At 38.3% G+C, this 23,928-nt stretch overlaps 1 protein-coding gene across 1 annotated transcript; it reads left to right on the forward strand.

The window, feature by feature from the left end:
- The first annotated feature begins 542 nt into the window (after nucleotides 1–542).
- On the forward strand, nucleotides 543–22,736 carry sqor (sulfide quinone oxidoreductase). Its single transcript, XM_080736534.1, has 12 exons — nucleotides 543–824; nucleotides 2,449–2,641; nucleotides 3,075–3,245; nucleotides 4,244–4,297; nucleotides 4,986–5,083; nucleotides 5,665–5,761; nucleotides 6,213–6,326; nucleotides 11,379–11,474; nucleotides 14,203–14,386; nucleotides 18,717–18,784; nucleotides 19,962–20,140; nucleotides 22,430–22,736. The coding sequence occupies exons 2-12, from the start codon at nucleotides 2,450–2,452 to the stop codon at nucleotides 22,485–22,487; spliced, it is 1,311 nt and encodes a 436-aa protein (XP_080592660.1). The 5' UTR covers nucleotides 543–824; nucleotide 2,449; the 3' UTR covers nucleotides 22,488–22,736.
- The last annotated feature ends 1,192 nt before the right edge of the window (nucleotides 22,737–23,928 follow it).

Here is a 23,928-nt window from a genome sequence, read left to right on the forward strand (position 1 = left end):
ATTCTTTGGAAACCTGTGATTGATTGATTGAAGACTTTATTAGAAGTTTGCATAGGAAAAGGTACAGTTTCATCACGGTACAGTTCACTGGTACAAGGTCTACTAAAAGGAGATCCATGAAAAGACTAAGCTTATTTCCACTGGAAACCATTGAAGTATCTCATATAACAGGACATGAAACAGGACATTCTGCATAATGAATACTTTCTACTATTGGTACTTTGTAGGCTACTTTAATTACATTTTGATACCACTTTTACTCAAGTAGGCCTATATTAACATTCCAAACTTCTATACTTGTGTGCGCCACTGTTCATTAGAAAGGAACGGCTCCATACTACAGCGAACTTACCTGACTTTCGCCAGATGGTGGCAGCATTGCTTAGAGCGTTATGCAGGCATACGCAATGCTGCAAACCATCTGGCGAAAGTCAGGTTAACAGCGAACCGGATCCAATCGTTCATTTCAAAGAGCCGTTCAAAAGACTCGACTCGTTCGTGAACGTCCCATCTCTAGTTAATAAATAACGTCGGTGCGCAGAAGGAGGAAGTTCAGTCAGAGTTTAACTGACAGTTACTGACAGTTACAGTTAGCTTACAGTTCCAGTCAACAGCTTACAGTCAACTGACAGTCAGCGCTACTTTATGACAGCTTGACTTCACGTCTGTCTGTCTGTCTGTCTGTCTGTCTGTCTGTCTGTCTGTCCACACTTCGTGCATGTGCCCGTGCACGCACGCACGCACACATCCACTGCAGGTTCATTCGGGGTCAGTTGGGTGGAGTTTAAAGCAGCGGTGACGCTGAATGCGGACTGAAGGTTACAGTAAGTTGTTTACATTGTTGTAATGTCTGTGAATTACTGTAAGCTCTGTGTTCTTATTCATATGAGCTTTACACAACCATATGTGTTATTAGACTGACAGTATGACTATAAGTACATTTACTGTACTGTACTGTACTCAACTGAAACGTTGAGGCATTTGTACTTTACTTGAGTATTTCCTATTGCCCATACTTTTACTTCTACTCCACTACATCTCGGATCCAAATATTGTACTTTTACTTACTACATGTATTTGAAACCTTTAGTTACTAGTTACTTTGTAGATATACATTATAACAGCTTATTATAAAAACATACATAAACTACTTTATATAGCCTAAAACATACGCTCTACAGGCTCACAACACGCATTGCAACGCGTTGTGAGCTTGTAGATTTGCTATTTTGTACTTTACTTCTAAAGTAAAGTAGCCTACTTTACTACAGTAAGTCACAGGTTTTTAAACTTTTTTGACCCAGGACACCCCTGTAAATAACGTTTTTCATCCACGGCACCCTGAATTACACTGTTAATGTTTAGAATCCTACATCATATTGGAAAATATCCGTTTCCATCAGAACTGACTGAAAATAACTTTATACTTGACGTTTAACCACTTGAACCCCAGCATGCCTATTCTGGGGGGAAGGTTCATCAAAAATAGACAATCTACAAGCTCACAACGCGTCATAATGTGACACGTTGTGAGCTTGTAGATCTGCTATTCTTGGTGAAGAGAGGTGTAGTAGATAGAAAAATAACTCATCAAGTACAGATCAGGTCTGATTTAGCATAGTGAAGTGATATTGATGTAGATGTATATATGGACTTTTACATAGGTGATGTCACAGTGTTGTGTCAGGGGAACCACAGTGTCAGGCGTGAATTTCAGACAGACAGACAGAGATACACGGACAAGATGCGACAGGTTTCATAGTAAACTTGCTGTGCAAAAGTTGTCATGATCCTATAGGTTACTGAGACGCTACGCTGTCTCTCTGCGTTCTACGATCCTATAGTTTACTGAGACGCTACGCTGTCTCTCTGCGTTCTATGATCCTATAGTTTACTGAGACGCTACGCTGTCTCTCTGCGTTCTTATGCCCATACATGGAGATTTCTGATGTCATAAATCCCAGGCCGAAAATGAGAATGTTAGGGTACCCCCTTATGCCCATATATGGAGATCCACAGGCATCAAACCAAGGCCTTAACTCACCAAGGCCCTGCTTGGCATTATTACGTACGTTTTATGCCCATATATGGAGATTCCTATATTGTCAATATTAAGGATATTATTAAGAATATTATGTTATCAATATTAAGGACATATATGGGCGGCGTGTTCCTCTCTCCGCGTCATCAGCACCCACACCCTAGGTGGGGTTGGCGATAGGGCCTTTCTGTGTGGAGTTTGCATGTTCTCCCCGTGTCTCCTAGGGTTGATACCCTGACAAAAACATGAACAAACTCCCCCCAGAATGACAACAACTAGAATCGTCAGAGAAATGCTGTGGTTGGCCAGATGGCCAAGATTTGGCGCGACGAGGTCGCATGTCACCCTGAGGTCGCAAGTCACCCTCAGGTGTCTTACTAGTTATCGTCCATTATGTCCTGACACAGAATGGCTGTGTGGAACCGTCTCAGACACCTGGCTAACAGAGCAGCAGCCTGTCAGCTCCACAGCAGCAGCAGCAGGGCTGCAGAACATTACAGGTGTTTGGTGTTGGGAGGAGGCAGTGGAGGAATCACCATGAGTGCTAGGATGAAGAGGAGGCTGGGAGCGGAGCATGTGGCCCTGGTGGAACCCAGTGAAGTAAGTCTCTAAACCAGGGGTTCCCAAACGTTTTTTTGAGAACCACTGACATACACTACCTGTCTTTGGGCATTGCACATAGGAGTAAGCGACCTGTTATTGAGCTGAATTATTGTTATATAGTCCTGGAAATCAGGTTAAATATCCTGGAAAGATTTTGGAAATGTTTTGGAAATAAATTAATAAAAATGTGTGGGAACCCTGCTAGTTGTTCTTTCGGTCTACAGATGCATTACTACCAGCCCATATATGGACACTAGTTGTGTTTCTGTCTACAGATGCATTACTACCAGCCCATATATGGACACTAGTTGTTCTTTCTCTCTATAGATGCATTACTACCAGCCCATATATGGACACTAGTTGTTCTTTCTGTCTATAGATGCATTACTACCAGCCCATATATGGACACTAGTTGTGTTTATCTCTATAGATGCATTACTACCAGCCCATTTGGACACTAGTTGGCGCCGGAGCTAAAAGTGTGGCCTCCTCGGGTCGTCCTACGGCCAGTGTCGTCCCGTCTGGGGTGAAGTGGTTCAAATCCAGAGTGGAGGAAATCAACCCAGAAACAAACACAGTCCGAACCAGCGATGGAAAGGAAGTAAGTCTAGCATTCATGTTATCATCCTCTGGGCAACTTTGATGATGGTGAGGGCCACTATATTTCCACCTTCACTCCAGAGGGCCACATTTGTCATTCTAGTATTGCATACAATAGAAGCAAACATAGCAGATCTACAAGCTCAAAACACATCAAGCTGCGATGCGTTTTGAGCTTGTAGACCGGCTATTTTTTTAATTGGAATCCTGAATTATATTTTTGTTATTTCTTAATTGGAATCCTGAAATGTAACATTTTGATTTAATTTCAAACGCATTTAGTTATATACTCATGTTAACTTTATGAACCTAAATACAAATACATTGGACAAAAAAAAAAAAAAATACATTGTAATACTACTATAAATCATTACGCTACTAATATAGACTGACAGAATTAGAGCAGGTCATGTTAGGAATTGTAACAGCTGAAATCAATAATATATCAGTATTCCAGTATTAACCTGTGGGCCGCATTAAGTGAAGGTGGGGGCCGCATGTGGCCCCCGGGCCGCCAGTTGCCCATGTATGTATGATCTATTAGAAATAAAGCTAGTTGATAAGTTCATCAACCAGTAGGTCATGAGTGGCTTATTGTCAGTATGAGCCAGTAAGACGTGGGAGTTTGCACCCGTCACAGTTCACTAGACCCCTGGGCAGGCACATGCACATACATGTCTGTAAAAAAAGTGCCTTCTATAAAAAAGCCACCTCGTCCTAAAGGGTGAGGTCGCCCCATGTCTTGGCCATCTGGCCAGTGATGTATATCTGACCAGTTACCCATATATGGAGACCCCTGATACCCATATATGGAGATCCATCACAGATATGGGCTTAATATTGATGACATCAGGGATCTCCATATATGGGCATAAAGGGGATTTGGTTCCCCTGACATCACAGTGATGTCAAACAAAAGGAATTATGGCGACTATTATGATCAACTCTTCCCACAGATCTCATATCAGTATCTGGTCTAATATGAAACTCTTTCCACAGATCTCATATGAGTATCTGATTGTGGCTCTGGGTCTGCAGCTGCATTATGAGAAGGTAAGATTATGTTTAACATACTTTGATTGCTATAGTTTTGCCATAACTAATGTACATTAAAACTGCCAAGGGCTTGGTGTGCACAGCGTGTGTCCATTGTGTTCCCAACGTTATGATCCATAGAAAACAAGTCGTTTTGACCAAACTCGAGATATTGGAAAAGAAGGCGAGATACTGAAGCAATACGCCACAAGAGGCCTCTGGTTACCTGCTATTATTATAGAATACTGGTAACCACATGCCTCACGTGGCTTATTGCTTTTCTAAAACGGTTACAATATGCCTGCATGAAAAACCATAGACATGTACCAATTAAAACTGTTCTATTTCACTAATAATTCACTACATGGTCTGCAAGAAAGTTGTTCCCGGCTACATTGATTGATTGATTGAAGACTTTATTGTCAGTTTGCATAGGAACAAGTACAGTTTCATGATGTTACAGTTCACTGGTACAAGGTCTACTAAAAGGAGATCCTAGAAAAGACTAAGCTTATTTCCATATGAAACCATTGAAGTATCTCATGTAACATTGAATGACAGATGGATAGAACACAGTACTATGCAGTAGATATAGTCAGTAAAAAAAGGGGGCCCCAGAGGGAGAAGAGTCTAGGGTTCTGTCAGCATCCCTGTGTCAGCTCATTAAATAATACCAGCTGATTGTTTCGCTGATGTCACCATGCAGATCAAAGGTCTTCCGGAGGCGTTTGAACATCCAAAGATCGGCTCCAACTACTCTGTCCAGACGGTGGAGAAGACCTGGAGAGCTCTGCAGGACTTCAGGTATGATGTTATTTATTACCCGGCTTGTTTGAATGCTTGATTCTGATTGGTCAGTTGCTGAAATCAGAGGTCTGTTATTTCTGGATAACAGACCGCTCTGCTCTATAACAGACCTCTGCCTAATCAAAGACTCAGAACACCTGCTGCAGTCAAGCTGCACTGCGTGAATCTTGTGCTGTATCCAACATGTCAGCCATGTAAACAAACACACAGCGACATTTACAACTAAACGTTGCTCTCAAGAATGTTTTAAAAAATATTTTAAGTGAGAAATAGACAACGTAGTTTCAGAAAATGGATTCTATCTAATCAGCACTTCCTTGTTTTCCAAGGCGACCGTGTTACGCTGGGGGGGCGACACTTGTGGAACACTGTAAACAAGGAAATACTTTGTTTTGTTTTTAGTTTTTAGTCAAATTATTTATTTTATTTAGTAGCCGGGTAAAAAGCCGGATACTTCGAACTGATAACTCAGTTAGACAAGTTATCAGTCCGTCGGGATTTTATATATGGAGTAATATACTATATTATTGTCATTATTATTATTATTACCCTTATTATTATTATTACTATTATTACAGGGAGGGCAACGCTGTCTTCTCCTTCCCAAACTCCCCGGTCAAATGTGCTGGAGCTCCGCAGAAGATCGTCTACCTCACTGACGCTTTCCTCAGAAAGGTCTTTATTCCATCACTGTTCATTCACTGATATAAGAAAGGTCTTTATTCCATCACTGTTCATTCACTGATATAAGAAAGGTCTTTATTCCATCACTGTTCATTCACTGATATAAGAAAGGTCTTTATTCCATCACTGTTCATTCACTGATATAAGAAAGGTCTTTATTCCTATCACTGTTAATTCACTGATATAAGAAAGATCTTTATTCCATCACTGTTAATTCACTGATATAAGAAAGATCTTTATTCCATCACTGTTAATGAACTGATATAAGAAAGGTCTTTATTCTCACTATTAATGATTAAACTGATATTTAAAAAAGTTTTTATTCCTCTCTCTCTTAAAAAACAACAGAAAGCAGTAAATGAAAACATTCTCTGATTATAATCTAAAACATGAACCTTGTTGTTTAAAGCTGAGTGTATTCTATTGGTTGTTTCCTCACCAGACAGGTCGGAGGTCAAAGGCCACCATCATCTACAACACCTCCCTACCGGTGCTGTTCGGGGTCAAACACTACGCTGATGCATTGTGGGAAGTGGTGAAGAGTCGAGACATCCAGGTCAGCCTGCTGTCTTACTGTATATACAGTATAATGATAATTAATGTCTTACTGTATATACAGTATAGGAATGATAATGAAGCAATATTACAATCACTACGCTGATGCATTGTGGGAAGTGGTGAAGAGCCGAGACATCCAGGTCAGCCTGCTGTCTTACTGTATATACAGTATAATGATAATTAATGTCTTACTGTATATACAGTATAGGAATGATAATTAATGTGTTACTGTATTTACAGTACAGGAATGATAATTAATGTGTTACTGTATATACAGTATAGGAATGATAATTAATGTGTTACTGTATATACAGTATAGGAATGATAATTAATGTGTTACTGTATTTACAGTATAGGAATGATAATTAATGTGTTACTGTATATACAGTATAGGAATGATAATTAATGTGTTACTGTATTTACAGTACAGGAATGATAATTAATGTGTTACTGTATATACAGTATAGGAATGATAATTAATGTGTTACTGTATTTACAGTACAGGAATGATAATTAATGTGTTACTGTATATACAGTATAGGAATGATAATTAATGTGTTACTGTATTTACAGTACAGGAATGATAATTAATGTGTTACTGTATATACAGTATAGGAATGATAATTAATGTGTTACTGTATATACTAGTCCCCCCAGGAATCTGCGATTCCGCGAAAACGGAATTTATTGCAGAATTCGCGACCACCCGCGGATTTCTCGGCCATTCGCGGACTTTTCTGACGTCCGCGGAATAACGGTCGCGAGTGGCAGCAGAGCGGCGGGAGTAGTTATTACTACTATTATAAAACGATGTGTACATGGTTTGATCAGTGGCCACCTCATACAGAGCCTGGGGGAATAGCTTAGCTTCCCTCCTGCTAGCACTGACGCTGTATTGGTCCGGTCCCACATTCGTTCCTGACAGAAACTGTGTCCTGAACTATAGTTCTTCTCTATGCCTCTATGGTCCTGGCAATAACAATGCTAATGCAGAAGAGAATACATAGATATTACACCCATACTAGGTAGTAGGTAGGCTATCCTCTAAAATGTGGTTACTATGGGCAGGGTTTGTATGACAATATAGTCTTTGCAACAGAAAGTAATTATTAAAAACAATAACAATTAAAACAAAATAGATTTAATATTAGATTTATATTCTCAAAAATGATTATTTGATTATTCTAACCACTAATTAAAATTAATTGTAGCTATTTCATGAAGGGTTTTACTTGATTATTAGAACTATATAATTTTTAGCTTGATAACTGGTCATTTTAGGTTGTTTTTTAATGTCCGCGGAATCAAGAATTGTTCACCACAGAATTCCGCAGAATCAGGATTGTTCTCCGCGGAATCAAGAATTTTTCTCTGCGGATTCCTGGGGGGACTAATATACAGTATAGGAATGATAATTAATGTGTTACTGTATTTACAGTATAGGAATGATAATTAATGTGTTACTGTATTTACAGTATAGGAATGATAATTAATGTGTTACTGTATTTACAGTATAGGAATGATAATTAATGTGTTACTGTATATACAGTACAGGAATGATAATTAATGTGTTACTGTATTTACTGTATAGGAATGATAATTAATGTGTTACTGTATATACAGTATAGGAATGATAATTAATGTGTTACTGTATTTACAGTATAGGAATGATAATTAATGTGTTACTGTATATACAGTACAGGAATGATAATTAATGTGTTATTGTATTTACAGTATAGGAATGATAATTAATGTGTTACTGTATATACAGTATAGGAATGATAATTAAGCAATATTACAATCATTACATGAGAAGGTATGTGTTATCACGAATATCGACGCGCCTGCGATGCTGCAGGAACGAGCAGAAGGAGTGTAATATTGTGATTATACAACAGTTGCCCTTAAAAAAAAAGAAAAAAAAGTAATTTCATTGTAATTAAGATATTCGATAGAATTTTCTTTTTTTTATTACACATTTAGCTACATTGTTCCTTAACTTCACATGAAAACTGCTTGCTGCTAGCAGTTTTCATGTGAAGTTAAGCATAGTGCTGTTTGATGAGACCCGTTCCGTAATGCTCATTATACAACAGGTAGTCGGGCTCTCAATGGAAAACAGGCTCTCTAACCGTGCATAAAACGAGCACTACTGCATGGTTTCATCAATTAAAGAAATCAGCTGTGTTGGTCACGAAAGACAGCAAGCGCTCTTCTCTCCAAACACTATGCTAGGCGGCTAGGCTAGCGGTTTTCATGTTAAGTTCAGGGACATAGTAGCCAAATGTGGCATTAAAAAATTACAAATTCCTATTGAATATCTTAATTACAATGAAATGAAGTTGACGTGTTTTTTTTTAAGGGCAACAGTTGTATAATCGCAATATTACACTCGAGGGTCTGCATTATCACGGTTATTTGTCCCTTCAGTCCAACCTACAGAACTCGCCCACGGCTCGTTCCTGCAGCAAGACTGGCGTGCAAATAACCGCGATAATGCACACCCTCTGGTGTAATATTGCTTAAATATCATCACAGGTAGAGAGCTGTTTCAACCAATCAGATTGCTTCGTCCGAACTACCTGTAGTTGCGACCATCAGTCTGTCAGCCAGTCTGTCCATCACGTCACACTTTTGCCCTACTCATATCTCTGTCACTGTTGCCCGATCCATGCCAAACTTTGCACACACACTCCTTGGCTTCCATACCACAACCTCCACCCCTCATTTCTCACAAGGCCTTCTTCTAGCGCCACCATCAGGCCGATTCTTGCAAAACACATTTTTGGACACTGCTCCTACAGATTTTGCCCTAAAACCACACAAAGCGGTACACAGTATCTCTAAAGTCATGTCATCAACATGGATCTGTCCCATTTCCCATATTCCCTCCTGATTGGCTACCATTGCCTTCTAAAGTTTGTGTATGTGACGTGGCGGTGGCTTATCTCCTGATTAGGGAGTCTTACTGGTTGTAATACTAATAATACTGTAATAATAATGATAATAATACTAATAATACTGTAATAATAATAATAATTAAAGCTGCAAGCAGCGATGACCGGGCCCTCGCAGCTCTACCCACGTCACAAGGCCAGCAGCCAATCAGAAACCAAACAGGAAGTCAGCCATTTCGACTAATTAGTGGCGTTTTGGCGCATTTTTGGCCGTTATCACGGGTCGCACTCTAACGATAGTTTTAAGTTTTTCTCAAAAAAAATTTTTTGAGAAAAAAATTTTTGAGAAAAAAAAATTGAGAAAAAAAATTTGAGAAAAAAAAATTTGAGAAAAAAAAAATGAGAAAAAAGAAATTTGAGAAAAAAAAATTAAAAAAAATTTGAGAAAAAAAATTTGAGAAAAAAAAAATTTGAGAAAAAAAAATTTGAGAAAAAAAAAATTTAGATTTTTTTTTTTGAGAAATAAAAAATTTTTGAGAAAAAAAAAATTGAGAAAAAAAAATTGAGAAAAAAAAAATTTGAGAAAAAAAAATTTTTGAGAAAAAAAAAATTTGAGAAAAAAAATGTTGAGAAAAAAAAATTATGACACCAGCCGCGAGTCTGTACGACAAACGGTTCATGAGTTATAGAGGCACTTCCTGTTTGGTGAAGGGCACTTCCTGTTTGGCGAAGGAAGCGTCAATTAAGGTTAAGGACTCTTAATCAAGTCATATGATACCAGCCACAACTCTGTACGATAAACGGTTGATGAGTAACAGCCAAAAAAAGGAACAATCAAGTATGGACCAATCAGAAGAGGGGGCACTTCCTGTTTGGTGAAGGAAGTTTGATGCTTCGCCACGGGCACGCCGTTTTACGAAAACTCACGATTTTGATAACTTTTTAAGTGAAAACGGCCAAAAATACACCAAAACGCCACTAATTAGTCAAAATGGCTGACTTCCTGCTTGGTTTCGGACGTGGCGCCGAGAGACTTTTTTGTGAGTCCGGACACGATACAGATGTGTACCGATTTTCGTACTTGTGGGTGAAACCGCATGGTGGGGCTTGAGGCACGAAGTTTTGTAGGAGGCGCTATTGAGCCATTAGGCCACGCCCCCTTTTAATTTTTTTTAAATAAGTAATTTTTCGCCACTTGTGATGTGCGTGCAAAGTTGCGCAACTTTTGGAGTACGTTTGGCGCCTCAAAAACACGATTTACTTTCGGGAAAATAATAATAAGAATAAGAATAATCTTTGCAAATACAATAGGGTCCTCTCACACTGTGTGTGCTCGGGCCCTAATTGCGACCGTAAGGTCGCAGTTTAGTATGAAAACCTCCACCGGCCGTCCGTCGGTCACACGTGCGGTCGACCGCACGTCACACGTGCGGTCGACGTGTGATGAGGTCACGATGAGTCATCTATGCCCAAATATAGATTTCTAGGTCAGATGGCCCATAGAGTTTGTGATGTCAAACCTAGCAACCCAATATAAACAAACCTGATGTCAGACCTGAAGTATCCTTTTATACCCATATATGGAGATACAGAGATCTCCATATATGGGCATATTAGAAAGCCCATATATGGGCATATACGGATGACATCAGGGATATCCATATATGGGCATAAAAGGGACAAGGGCTTACAGTTAAGAGATCTCCATATATGGGCATATCAGAAAGCCCATATATGTTCATATACTGATGACATCAGGAATATCCATATATGGGCATAAAAGGGACAAGGACATACAGTTAAGAGATCTCCATATATGGGCATAAAGGGACAAGGACTGTTACAGTAGATATAGAGATGTCCATATATGGGCATAAATGAACAAGGACTGACAAACACTGAGATCTCCATATAACCTATGGGAATATAAGGGACGAGGACTGTCAGCTTGTAGACCTATTTTCTAAATATTGTTGTACATTAAAAACTTGAAATGGGTCGTTCTGCATAGTACTTGGGATTTGTTGATGTAAATGTTCACATAGAGTGTAATAATTGGTAAAACAAACTTTTGGCCTATTTGTGGAGATAAGCGACCAACGGTCGCTTATCTCCCGATTAGGGAGTCTTACTGGTAATAATAACAACAACAGGTGAACCTCCGTCACAATCTGGTGGAAGTTCGTGCGGACAAACAGGAGGTGGTGTTTGAGAACCTGGACGACCCCAACGACCCCAAAGTGATCAAGGTATTGATTTAGTTATGTATTTATTTCTGTGGAAGCATCTCAACGATTGTATCTCCTTAAAGGAGTAGTTCACCCCCAAAATGGCTTTTTTCTATTGATTACTCACGCCATGGAGAGTAGAGTTCAATAATATTTTTTGGTTTTTGTCACATTCCTAAGACAAAAATTTGATTCGAGTAAATTTACCCCCCATTGATTCCGGATGGGGACCCATTTCGAAACGGGTCCGCCTCCGGAACGAATGGGGGTAAATTTATTGTTATCACATTTTTGTCTTAGGAATGCAACAAAAAACTAAAAATATTATTGAACTCTACTCTCCATGGCGTGACTAATCAATAGAAAAAAAAAGTCATTTTGGGGGGTGAACTACTCCTTTAACACATAAAGACGTGGAACACATCATCACTTTACAGATGCATTTCTCCTCTAAAACATGATGATCAGTGATTATGATTCTACTAGGAGGGAGAACTGAAGTTAGCCACACCCACAGTGTTGGGTGAATGGTAAAAGGGGGAGGGGTTGATTATATGATCATTTAATACTTTTTTTTTTTTTTTTTTGACTGGGCCTTTTGACTCAGAGGCTTTCAGCTTTCAGGAAGTAAACACAAATACACAGGGAAGACAAATGTGCACATTATAACCACTGTGGTCTGTTAGAGTAATGTTAACTCCATAGACACATACACAACATATTATAACCCCACCTGGTGGTCTATTAGAGTAATGTTAACTCCATAGACACATACAAAACATATTATAACCCCACCTGGTGGTCTATTAGAGTAATGTTAACTCCATAGACACATACAAAACATATTATAACCCCACCTGGTGGTCTATTAGAGTAATGTTAACTCCATAGACACATACAAAACATATTATAACCACACCCTGTGGTCTATTAGAGTAATGTTAACTCCATAGACACATACAAAACATATTATAACCACACCCTGTGGTCTATTAGAGTAATGTTAACTCCATAGACACATACAAAACATATTATAACCCCAGCCTGTGGTCTATTAGAGTAATGTTAACTCCATAGACACATACAAAACATATTATAACCACACCCTGTGGTCTATTAGAGTAATGTTAACTCCATAGACACATACACAACATATTATAACCCCACCTGGTGGTCTATTAGAGTAATGTTAACTCCATAGACACATACACAACATATTATAACCACACCTGGTGGTCTATTAGAGTAATGTTAACTCCATAGACACATACAAAACATATTATAACCACACCTGGGGGTCTGTTAGAGTAATGTTAACTCCATAGACACATACAAAACATATTATAACCACACCTCGTGGTCTGTTAGAGTAATGTTAACTCCATAGACACATACAAAACATATTATAACCACACCTGGGGGTCTGTTAGAGTAATGTTAACTCCATAGACACATACAAAACAGAGAAAGTACAAAACTATGGCACCTCCTCTTTAACTATTATTTTATGCTTTAACTGTTCAAAAAATAGCAGATCTACAAGCTCACAGTCAGGGGCGCTGGAAGTGGGGTGCTGAGGGAGCTGCAGCTCCCCTGGTGGTGGGGAGGAGAAAAAAAAGATTTTTTTAATAAGCCTATATATACACACACAGAGCTATATTAAAACAATAATGTATTTGACTTTGGGGAATAAAATATGTTGAAAAAAGATATTTGATTATCACATGGTGACCTAATCACATGGTCACCTTGCCACTTCCGGTCAGAAGGGAAGTCAAATTTAAATCCCGCTTTGATGGCACACCAAAGTCTATTTATTTGAGAACTAGAAACTGTCTATAGGCTCATTGTTGCAAACTAACACCGTTGTATATGGGGAATAAAAAACAGTAGAAAACTGTTACAAAAATAATACCCGATTTTGTAGTGTGTGACTGTGTGTGTGCATGCGTGCTGTGTGTTGCACTGTGTGCTAAAATAACTAGTAACTATATAGCTCCTTGTTACACCGTTGTGCGGGGAATAAGCACCCGAAACCGTAATAAAAATAACCCAAAACAGGATAAAAAACGTGAATTTTTCGGCGTGCGGCCTTTGGCCGCACGCATGAACTCCTCCAGGCTCAGCTCCCCTTGGGATTTGGGAGTTCCAGCGCCCCTGCTCACAGTGCGCTGCAGAGCTTGTAGATCTGCTATTTTTGAGAAATCATGAAGATTTGTGCAAGTCTTTGAATATTTTTGACCCGATTCTATAAATGTATTCTAAATCAGAGGTTCTCAAACATTTTCATGTCAAGGACCCCCAAAATTACATGTATTGCCGTGGACCCCCATCTCAAAATATGTTGTTCCAGGGACCCCCCAGAAGCAGAGATTTGAGTTACAGATGTTCCACTTTGAAAAAGAGATATTGAAAGATTTGCACAAAAATAAAATCATGATTCTTTCAAAAATAGCAGATCTACAAAGCACCGAGTGCCGCGCTGTGAGCTTGCAGATTAAAGTAATAATGTGTAATAATGTGTTCCTAGAAAGCATAGAATAATGACTAATAAGCCCTATTCACGGCCCGCCCACTCATCAAATTTCTCAGCAACTTATTGGTGCTGACGTCAGCTTTGAAGCTTCTTGGTGCTGACGTCAGCTTTGAAGCTTCTTGGTGCTGACGTCAGCTTTGAAGCGTAAAATAACACAGAAATCGCTGGACTTAAAGCCAACAAATCATTATTGTTTGTTTGTATGTTTATCAGTATGAGATGCTCCATATCACCCCACCCATGGGACCCAGCGCGGTGCTAAAAGGAAGCCCATTGGCTGACGAGGCGGGCTGGTTGGACGTCAACAAAGAGACTCTCCAACACAAACGTTTCCCCAACGTGTTTGGGATCGGAGACTGTAGCAACGTTCCTACTGCCAAGACTGCTGCTGCTGTAGGTATGTACTGATATATATATATACACATTATCTATAGACTGTAGCAACGTTCCTACTGCCAAGACCGCTGCTGCTGTAGGTATGTACTGATATATATATATATATATATATATATATATATATATATATATATATATATATACATATATACATTATGTAGACTGTAGCAACGTTCCTACTGCCAAGACCGCTGCTGCTGTAGGTAAGTATATATACTGTATATACATTATCTATAGACTGTAGCAACGTTCCTACTGCCAAGACCGCTGCTGCTGTAGGTAAGTATATATACTGTATATACTACACCCTCCAGAAAAACGCGATTATGCGATCGCAGAATTTCCCGCAATAATCAATAAATGCCGCTGATTATGCAGGGGCTCGCATGATTTCACAATCCCCGCATATTCACCGCATATTTCGCATATTTCCGCGGAAAATATGCGAAATATGCGGGCATCGCTTGATTTCACAATCCCCGCACTTTTTCGCATAAAAGTATAAAGTCATCGCTTCAACGTTCAATCACGTTCAGACACAAAACAGAAGCAAAAGAATGATGCGCTGTGAAACCTGTGGCTCCTCTCTCTCTCTGTGTGTGTGTGTGTGTGTGTGTGTGTGTGTGTGTGTGTGTGTGTGTGTGTGTGTGTGTGCCGTGCGATTGCGTGCACGCTGCACCGTGAGAACTGCAGGCAGACAGAGAGAGAGATGCAGGCATAATGTAGGCTATACGGTATGAGCGTTGGCCCTCGCCAACGTGACGCTACAATAACACACTCTTCCTCGGTCCTCAAACTTCAAGAAACGACAAATTAAAGTTTATCCTACTTGTTTTGAGGTCTCCATTGTACTCCGTTTGAAACGTTGCGTCGTTGCCGTTCAAAGCAAACGAGCACCTCTCCGAAAAAAAGTAGCACGCAGTATTCCATGGATGGATAGGAACAGCAATTGAATGCATAACATTTTAATCCCTTAAATCCCTTTAGAGAGAGCAAAACCACATAAATAAACCAGAGTTTTGCTTTAGCAGTGAGCTGTATCCTTAGCAATCACATAGGCCATAGGGTAATTATTTTTGCCTTGATGTAGCCCATTAAGGTAATTAAATTGCAGATATTTGACAGAGGTTTGCTTTTTTGCCTTGAAAATAATGAAAGGCAGTCAAAAGTCTGTTTTGCATTTCTCAATTCACTCAAGGACCCTTAAATTCGTGTTTTGACTACTTTGATGACTACTTAGTGATGTTGTGAGCTTGTAGATTGTATATTTCCAAATAGCCAGTGTACTGTATATTAAAACTCATACCCTGCCAAACCCGAGGAACCCGAGAATTTCGCGATGTCCCTCCCTGCCACGCCCGAGGAACCCGAGAATTTCCGCCATTTTGAAAAAAAAAATAATAATCAAAAAAGACCCCAAAAACGTTAGTAGGCATGATAGCGATCGCGAAATTGCTTGTTTAACCCCCATACAACCCCCATACAACTCAGGTAGCAGACCTCCAAGCTCACAACAGTGTAAAACATAATGGCTGCTATCTCATGAATGCCTGAACGGATTTCCATTCGGATTTTTTTGTTTGAAAGCTGTGAGCAATGTGGACACACGTGGTGCATTATCTAGGCATGGGTGTGCATGATCCGTGCACTATGAATTACATGGAAGTCTATGGAGACGAATGGCAGTTAAAGAGTACGAAGGTATTGTTAAATGGCAGCATATGAGTTAAAGTGGTTTAATTAATAGTTATCAATTTTTATTATAATATGTAGGCCTACTGTATATAGGCTATAAATATGTTTTTTAAGTTCCCGCATATTTCGCGTAATTTCGCATTTAATCGCAACTTTCACAAGTTCCCGCATATTTCGCATAGTTTCGCATTGTCATCGCATAAATTCACACAAAAACCCTGCATAATTCACCGCATAATCAAGGATTTTTGCCCGCAAAATCAAGGATTTTAGCCCGCATAATCAAGGATTTTTGCCCGCGTTTTTCTGGAGGGTCTAATATACATTATCTATAGACTGTAGCAACGTTCCTACTGCCAAGACCGCTGCTGCTGTAGGCAAGTATATATACTGTATATACATTATCTATAGACTGTAGCAACGTTCCTACTGCCAAGACCGCTGCTGCTGTAGGCAAGTACCTAACATATATATAATATATATATATATATATATATATATATATATATATATATACACATTATCTATAGACTGTAGCAACGTTCCTACTGCCAAGACCGCTGCTGCTGTAGGTAAGTATATATACTGTATATACATTATCTATAGACTGTAGCAACGTTCCTACTGCCAAGACTGCTGCTGCTGTAGGCAAGTATATATACTGTATATACATTATCTATAGACTGTAGCAACGTTCCTACTGCCAAGACCGCTGCTGCTGTAGGCAAGTATAATATATATATATATATATATATATATATATATATATACACTGTATACGTATTTATATATACTGTATATACATTATCTATAGACTGTAGCAACGTTCCTACTGCCAAGACCGCTGCTGCTGTAGGCAAGTATAATATATATATATATATATATATATATATATATATATATATATATATATATATATATACACTGTATACGTATTTATATATACTGTATATACATTATCTATAGACTGTAGCAACGTTCCTATTGCCAAGACCGCTGCTGCTGTGGGTATGTACCTATATACATATACATATATATATATATATATATATATATATATACATTATCTATAGACTGTAGCAACGTTCCTACTGCTAAGACCGCTGCTGCTGTAGGTATGTACAGTATATGTATATTTATCTATATCTCGGGCTCACCTCACTGTTCATCACTACATAAGAGTGGAGTGGCTCACAGTAGCTGACAGTACAGCATCCTGCAATGGGCCTGGTGTACAAGATACACTACACCAGGGGTGATGGGGCACCCTGGGGTGCCGTGACGGCAGTCCAGGGTGCCCCGAGATAATTTGATACTATTTAGAATTTATTTGGATACTTGAAAAAATATTTAGTATCAGTAAAAAGTTAATTTCAGTCAGTTCTAACCAAAATGGCTGTTATCTCAACGTTTTCCTCGCAACATAATCACTAAAATATCGTCACTGTCGGGCAGAAACCTCGTATCTCCAAGTTTCAAATGTGTACGTCTTTTGGTAAAGCAAAGCCCTGCTTCATCATACAAGACTGTCGCACAAAACTAGTGAAAACAGCAGATCTACAAGCACACAACGCCTGGCGATGCGAGGCGTTGTGTGCTTGGTCCTTTGGTTTTTCCAGGAAGTCCGGACTACAACTGTTGCACGTCCAGGGGCGTCACACCAAATCCTGGGCCCTGGGTACAAGGATTCACTGTGGGCCCCCCATGAATGTTAACTATTGAAAAATAGCAGATATACAAGCTCACAGCGTGGCACCGAGTGCCGCGATGCGAGCTTGTAGATCTGCTATTTTTAAAAAATCGTGAAAATGTGTGCCAAGAAACCTGTTTCCATGTCAGTGATGCTCAAACTTTTTCACGTGAAAGACCCCCCATCTCAAAATATTTAGTTCCAGGGACCCCCCCAGAAGCAAAATTTGAGTTACAAATGTTCACTTAAAAAATACATACATTCAAAGATTTGCGCACATTTTCACGACTTTTCAAAAATAGCAGATCTACAAGCTCGCAGCGCGGCACCGAGTGCCGCGCTGTGAGCTTGTATATCTGCTATTTTTCAATAGCTAAAGTTACTATGGCCCCTCCACCTTGGGCCCTGGTAACTCAGTCCCACTTTCCTACCCCTTGTGACGCCCCTGTGCACGTCACTCCAATGAACTGCAGAGGAGAAGGAGGCATGCAGATCTTTATATCTGTGGTTCAACTGGTTCCTTTGTTTCCCTTTCAGCTGCACAGTCTAGATCTTTATATCTGTGGGTTCAACTGGTTCCTTTGTTTCCCTTTCAGCTGCACAGTCTAGATCTTTATATCTGTGGGTTCAACTGGTTCCTTTGTTTCCCTTTCAGCTGCACAGTCTAGATCTTTATATCTGTGGTTCAACTGGTTCCTTTGTTTCTCCTTTCAGCTGCACAGTCTAGATCTTTATATCTGTGGGTTCAACTGGTTCCTTTGTTTCCCTTTCAGCTGCACAGTCTAGATCTTTATATCTGTGGGTTCAACTGGTTCCTTTGTTTCTCCTTTCAGCTGCACAGATCTTTATATCTGTGGTTCAACTGGTTCCTTTGTTTCCCTTTCAGCTGCACAGTCTAGATCTTTATATCTGTGGGTTCAACTGGTTCCTTTGTTTCTCCTTTCAGCTGCACAGTCGGCCATCTTGGACAGAACCATCAGCAGAGTGTTGAACAACAGCCTGCCAGATAGCAAGGTGAGATTAACCTTGACCTTTCACCTTTAACCCCTGACCTTTAACTTTAACATAGTATTTAAAAAAATGTTTTAATATATTTTATAAATATTTCAGTATGAGGGCTGCTACACATCCTGTCCTCTGGTCATCATATATATATTATTTATATATTCATATATATATTTATATATATTGTATATATTTCAGTATGAAGGCTACACGTCATGTCCTCTGGTCATCATATATATATTATTTATATATTCATATATATATTTATATATTATATTCCAGTATGATGGCTACACATCGTGTCCGTTGGTCACCAGCTACAACACGGTGATGCTGTATATATTCATATATATATTTATATATATTATATATTTCAGTATGATGGCTACACATCGTGTCCATTGGTCACCAGCTACAACACGGTGATGCTGTATATATTTATATATATTTATATATATTATATATATTTATACAGTATATATTGATACATATTTCAGTATGATGGCTACACATCGTGTCCATTGGTCACCAGCTACAACACGGTGATGCTGTATATATTCATATATATATTATATATTTCAGTATGATGGCTACACATCATGTCCATTGGTCACCAGCTACAACACGGTGATGCTGTATATATTTATATATATATTCCAGTATGATGGCTACACATCATGTCCACTGGTCACCAGCTACAACACGTGATGCTGTATATATTCATATATATATTATATATATTTCAGTATGATGGCTATTGGCTACACATCGTGTCCATTGGTCACCAGCTACAACACGGTGATGCTGTATATATTCATATATATATTATATATTTCAGTATGATGGCTACACATCGTGTCCATTGGTTACCAGCTACAACACGGTGATGCTGTATATATTCATATATATATTATATATATTTCAGTATGATGGCTACACATCATGTCCATTGGTCACCAGCTACAACACGGTGATGCTGTATATATTCATATATATATTATACATATTTCAGTATGATGGCTACACATCGTGTCCATTGGTCACCAGCTACAACACGGTGATGCTGTATATATTCATATATATATTATACATATTTCAGTATGATGGCTACACATCATGTCCATTGGTCACCAGCTACAACACGGTGATGCTGTATATATTTATATATATATTATATATATTTCAGTATGATGGCTACACATCGTGTCCATTGGTCACCAGCTACAACACGGTGATGCTGGCTGAGTTTGACTTCAACCTGCAGCCTTTAGAGACGTTTCCCTTCGACCAGAGGAAGGAGAGACGCTCCATGTTCTACATGAAGGCTGACATGATGCCTGTTCTGTACTGGCATGGAATGCTGAGGTCTGTATATTATATACTATACACTATACACTATCACTGTACACTATCACTGTACACTATCACTACATACTATATACTATACCATGTTCTACATGAAGGCTGACGTGATGCCTGTTCTGTACTGGCACGCCATGCTGAGGTCTGTATATTATATACTATACACTATACACTATCACGATATACTTACTATATACTATACTATACCATGTTCTACATGAAGGCTGATGTGATGCCTCACCTCTACTGGCACGCCATGCTGAGGTCTGTATATTATATACTATACACTATCACTGTACACTATCACTACATACTATATACTATACCATGTTCTACATGAAGGCTGACATGATGCCTGTACTCTACTGGCACGCCATGCTGAGGTCTGTATATTATATACTATACACTATACACTATCACTGTACACTATCACTGTACACTATCACTGTACACTATCACTACATACTATATACTATACCATGTTCTACATGAAGGCTGACATGATGCCTCATCTCTACTGGCACGGAATGCTGAGGTATGCATACTATATGTACACTATCACTATATACTTACTATATACTATACTATGTTCTGAAGGCTGATGTGATGCCTGTTCTGTACTGGCACGGAATGCTGAGGTCTGTACTGTATATGCTGTTACACTATCACTGTACCACACTATACTATACCACACTGAGCTCATAACTAACCGCAGAACCTCTGAGAGGGTCTTGCGAGACGCTTCCAAAGCCTTGCCCGATCCAACCTTTTGGGTCTATGGATCTATTGAGGTCCGTGGAGAATGCTGATAACAGCTTTGTGCTTAATCTGAGTCAACTGGATTCTGCCCTTGATATGACCGGGGGGGGGGGGGGGGGTTATAAAAGGTTGCTGATGTCATAGTTATGACATCAGTCTGACAACGCATGCTGTCCATGCCCGGTTGCCATGACACCGGCTTAACCACGGCTGCCGTCTAAAGCTGGGTTCAAACCTGGATGCTTCCAGCGGCACGATTACAAAGACAAGACGATGTGCGACCGGGCGCGGTGCGACCGGGCGCGAATTATATGATGGGCGGGGCGTGCAAATGAAACCCAATTAAGAACCCATATTCATATTAATGAATACTTTACCAATGTTCACTCATTTGACTGTTCATATGAACCAATCCTTTATGAGTATCATTCATTAATGGTTCATGTGAACCAATCCTTTATGAGTATCATTCATTAATGGTTCATAAGAAGGAATCATTAGTGATATCATTCATTAAATGGTTCATAAGAAGGAATCATTAGTGATATCATTCATTAAATGGTTCATAAGAAGGAATCATTAGTGATATCATTCATTAAATGGTTCATAAGAAGGAATCATTAGTGATATCATTCATTAAATGGTTCATAAGAAGGAATCATTAGTGATATCATTCATTAAATGGTTCATAAGAAGGAATCATTAGTGATATCATTCATTAAATGGTTCATAAGAAGGAATCATTAGTGATATCATTCATTAAATGGTTCATAAGAAGGAATCATTAGTGATATCATTCATTAATGGAATCATTAGTGATATCATTCATTAAATGGTTCATATGAACCAATCCTTTATGAGTATCATTCATTAATGGTTCATATGAACCAATCCTTTATGAGTATCATTCATTAATGGTTCATATGAACCAATCCTTTATGAGTATCATTCATTAATGGTTCATATGAACCAATCCTTTATGAGTATCATTCATTAATGGTTCATATGAACCAATCCTTTATGAGTATCATTCATTAATGGTTCATATGAACCAATCCTTTATGAGTATCATTCATTAATGGTTCCTATGAACCAATCCTTTATGAGTATCATTCATTAAATGGTTCATAAGAAGGAATCATTAGTGATATCATTCATTAATGGTTCATAAGAAGGAATCATTAGTGATATCATTCATTAAATGGTTCATAAGAAGGAATCATTAGTGATATCATTCATTAATGGTTCATAAGAAGGAATCATTAGTGATATCATTCATTAATGGTTCATAAGAAGGAATCATTAGTGATATCATTCATTAAATGGTTCATATGAACCAATCCTTTATGAGTATCATTCATTAATGGTTCATATGAACCAATCCTTTACGAGTATCATTCATTAATGGTTCATATGAACCAATCCTTTATGAGTATCATTCATTAATGGTTCATATGAAGGAATCATTAGTGATATCATTCATTAAATGGTTCATATTAATGAATCCTGTATTTAATTTTCTCTGCTCCTCAGGGGTCTTTGGGGAGGACCGAAACCCTACAGGAAACTCCTTCACCTGGGATTCAAATGATTCACCCTTCATTCCAACTGTACTGATTATAATGACAATGTTTAAACTGATCTGTGTACTTTATAACACAATGTTTTATACTACTGAGATGTGTAACACACGCGCGCACGCACACGCACACACACACACACACACACACACACACACACACACACACACACACACACACACACACACACAGAGTAGTGTCATCTAATCTATATCATTATAGATCCATAATCTAATCAGTCATATCATTACAGAACTACAGAAACAACAATAAAGTGATTGTTTACTTTATAACTTTTACAGTTTGACTTGTTGTGGATCTTTTCTCAGCGTCTCTCCAGTGTGAATCACTGTTCAATAATAAGGTTTATCAATATAAAGATACATTTATTGGTTTACTGTTCAATAATAAGGTTTATCAATATAAAGATACATTTATTGGTTTAAATACTGTTCAATAATAAGGTTCATCAATATAAAGATACATTTATTGGTTTACTGTTCAATAATAAGGTTTATCAATATAAAGATACATTTATTGGTTTAAATACTGTTCAATAATAAGGTTTATCAATATAAAGATACATTTATTGGTTTACATACTGTTCAATAATAAGGTTTATCAATATAAAGATACATTTATTGGTTTAAATACTGTTCAATAATAAGGTTTATCAATATAAAGATACATTTATTGGTTTACTGTTCAATAATAAGGTTTATCAATATAAAGATACATTTATTGGTTTAAATACTGTTCAATAATAAGGTTTATCAATATAAAGATACATTTATTGGTTTACTGTTCAATAACAAGGTTTATCAATATAAAGATACATTTATTGGTTTACTGTTCAATAACAAGGTTTATCAATATAAAGATACATTTATTGGTTTACTGTTCAATAACAAGGTTTATCAATATAAAGATACATTTATTGGTTTACTGTTCAATAACAAGGTTTATAAATATAAAGATACATTTATTGCGAAGGTCACAGTTTAGTATGTGAAACGGCACATGCTGACTCCGTCCGTCTAGATGTGTACACTTTGTTACAGTCTATGGCAGGGGTCTTCAACAGGGGGTCCGGGACCCCTAGGGGGTCCTCAGGGTTACTACAGGGGGTCCTCCAAATCTTTTTGTGATAGACATTTTTTTTCTCCTTTTTATAATTAAGCACTTGAATCCTAGTGTCCATATTCTGAGAACTTTAGCCAAAAATAGCTGATCTACAAGCTCACAACTTCTCGCACTGCGAGGCGTTGTGAGCTTGTAGATTGTCTATTTTCGGTAAAGAGGTTTGGTGTAGAGGGGAAAAAGAGCAGACTAAGTACAGAGTGAAAAGTCAAGTTTATTAAGTATTGACAGTGGTTAAATATCTGAAAACATAAATTGACATGAATCCAAACTATACTGATGATTGTGCCGTCAAACAATGAAACTGTATGG

The sequence above is a fragment of the Nannobrachium achirus genome (assembly GCF_963921795.1).
Source record: "Nannobrachium achirus genome assembly, chromosome: 11".
Taxonomy (NCBI): domain Eukaryota; kingdom Metazoa; phylum Chordata; class Actinopteri; order Myctophiformes; family Myctophidae; genus Nannobrachium; species Nannobrachium achirus.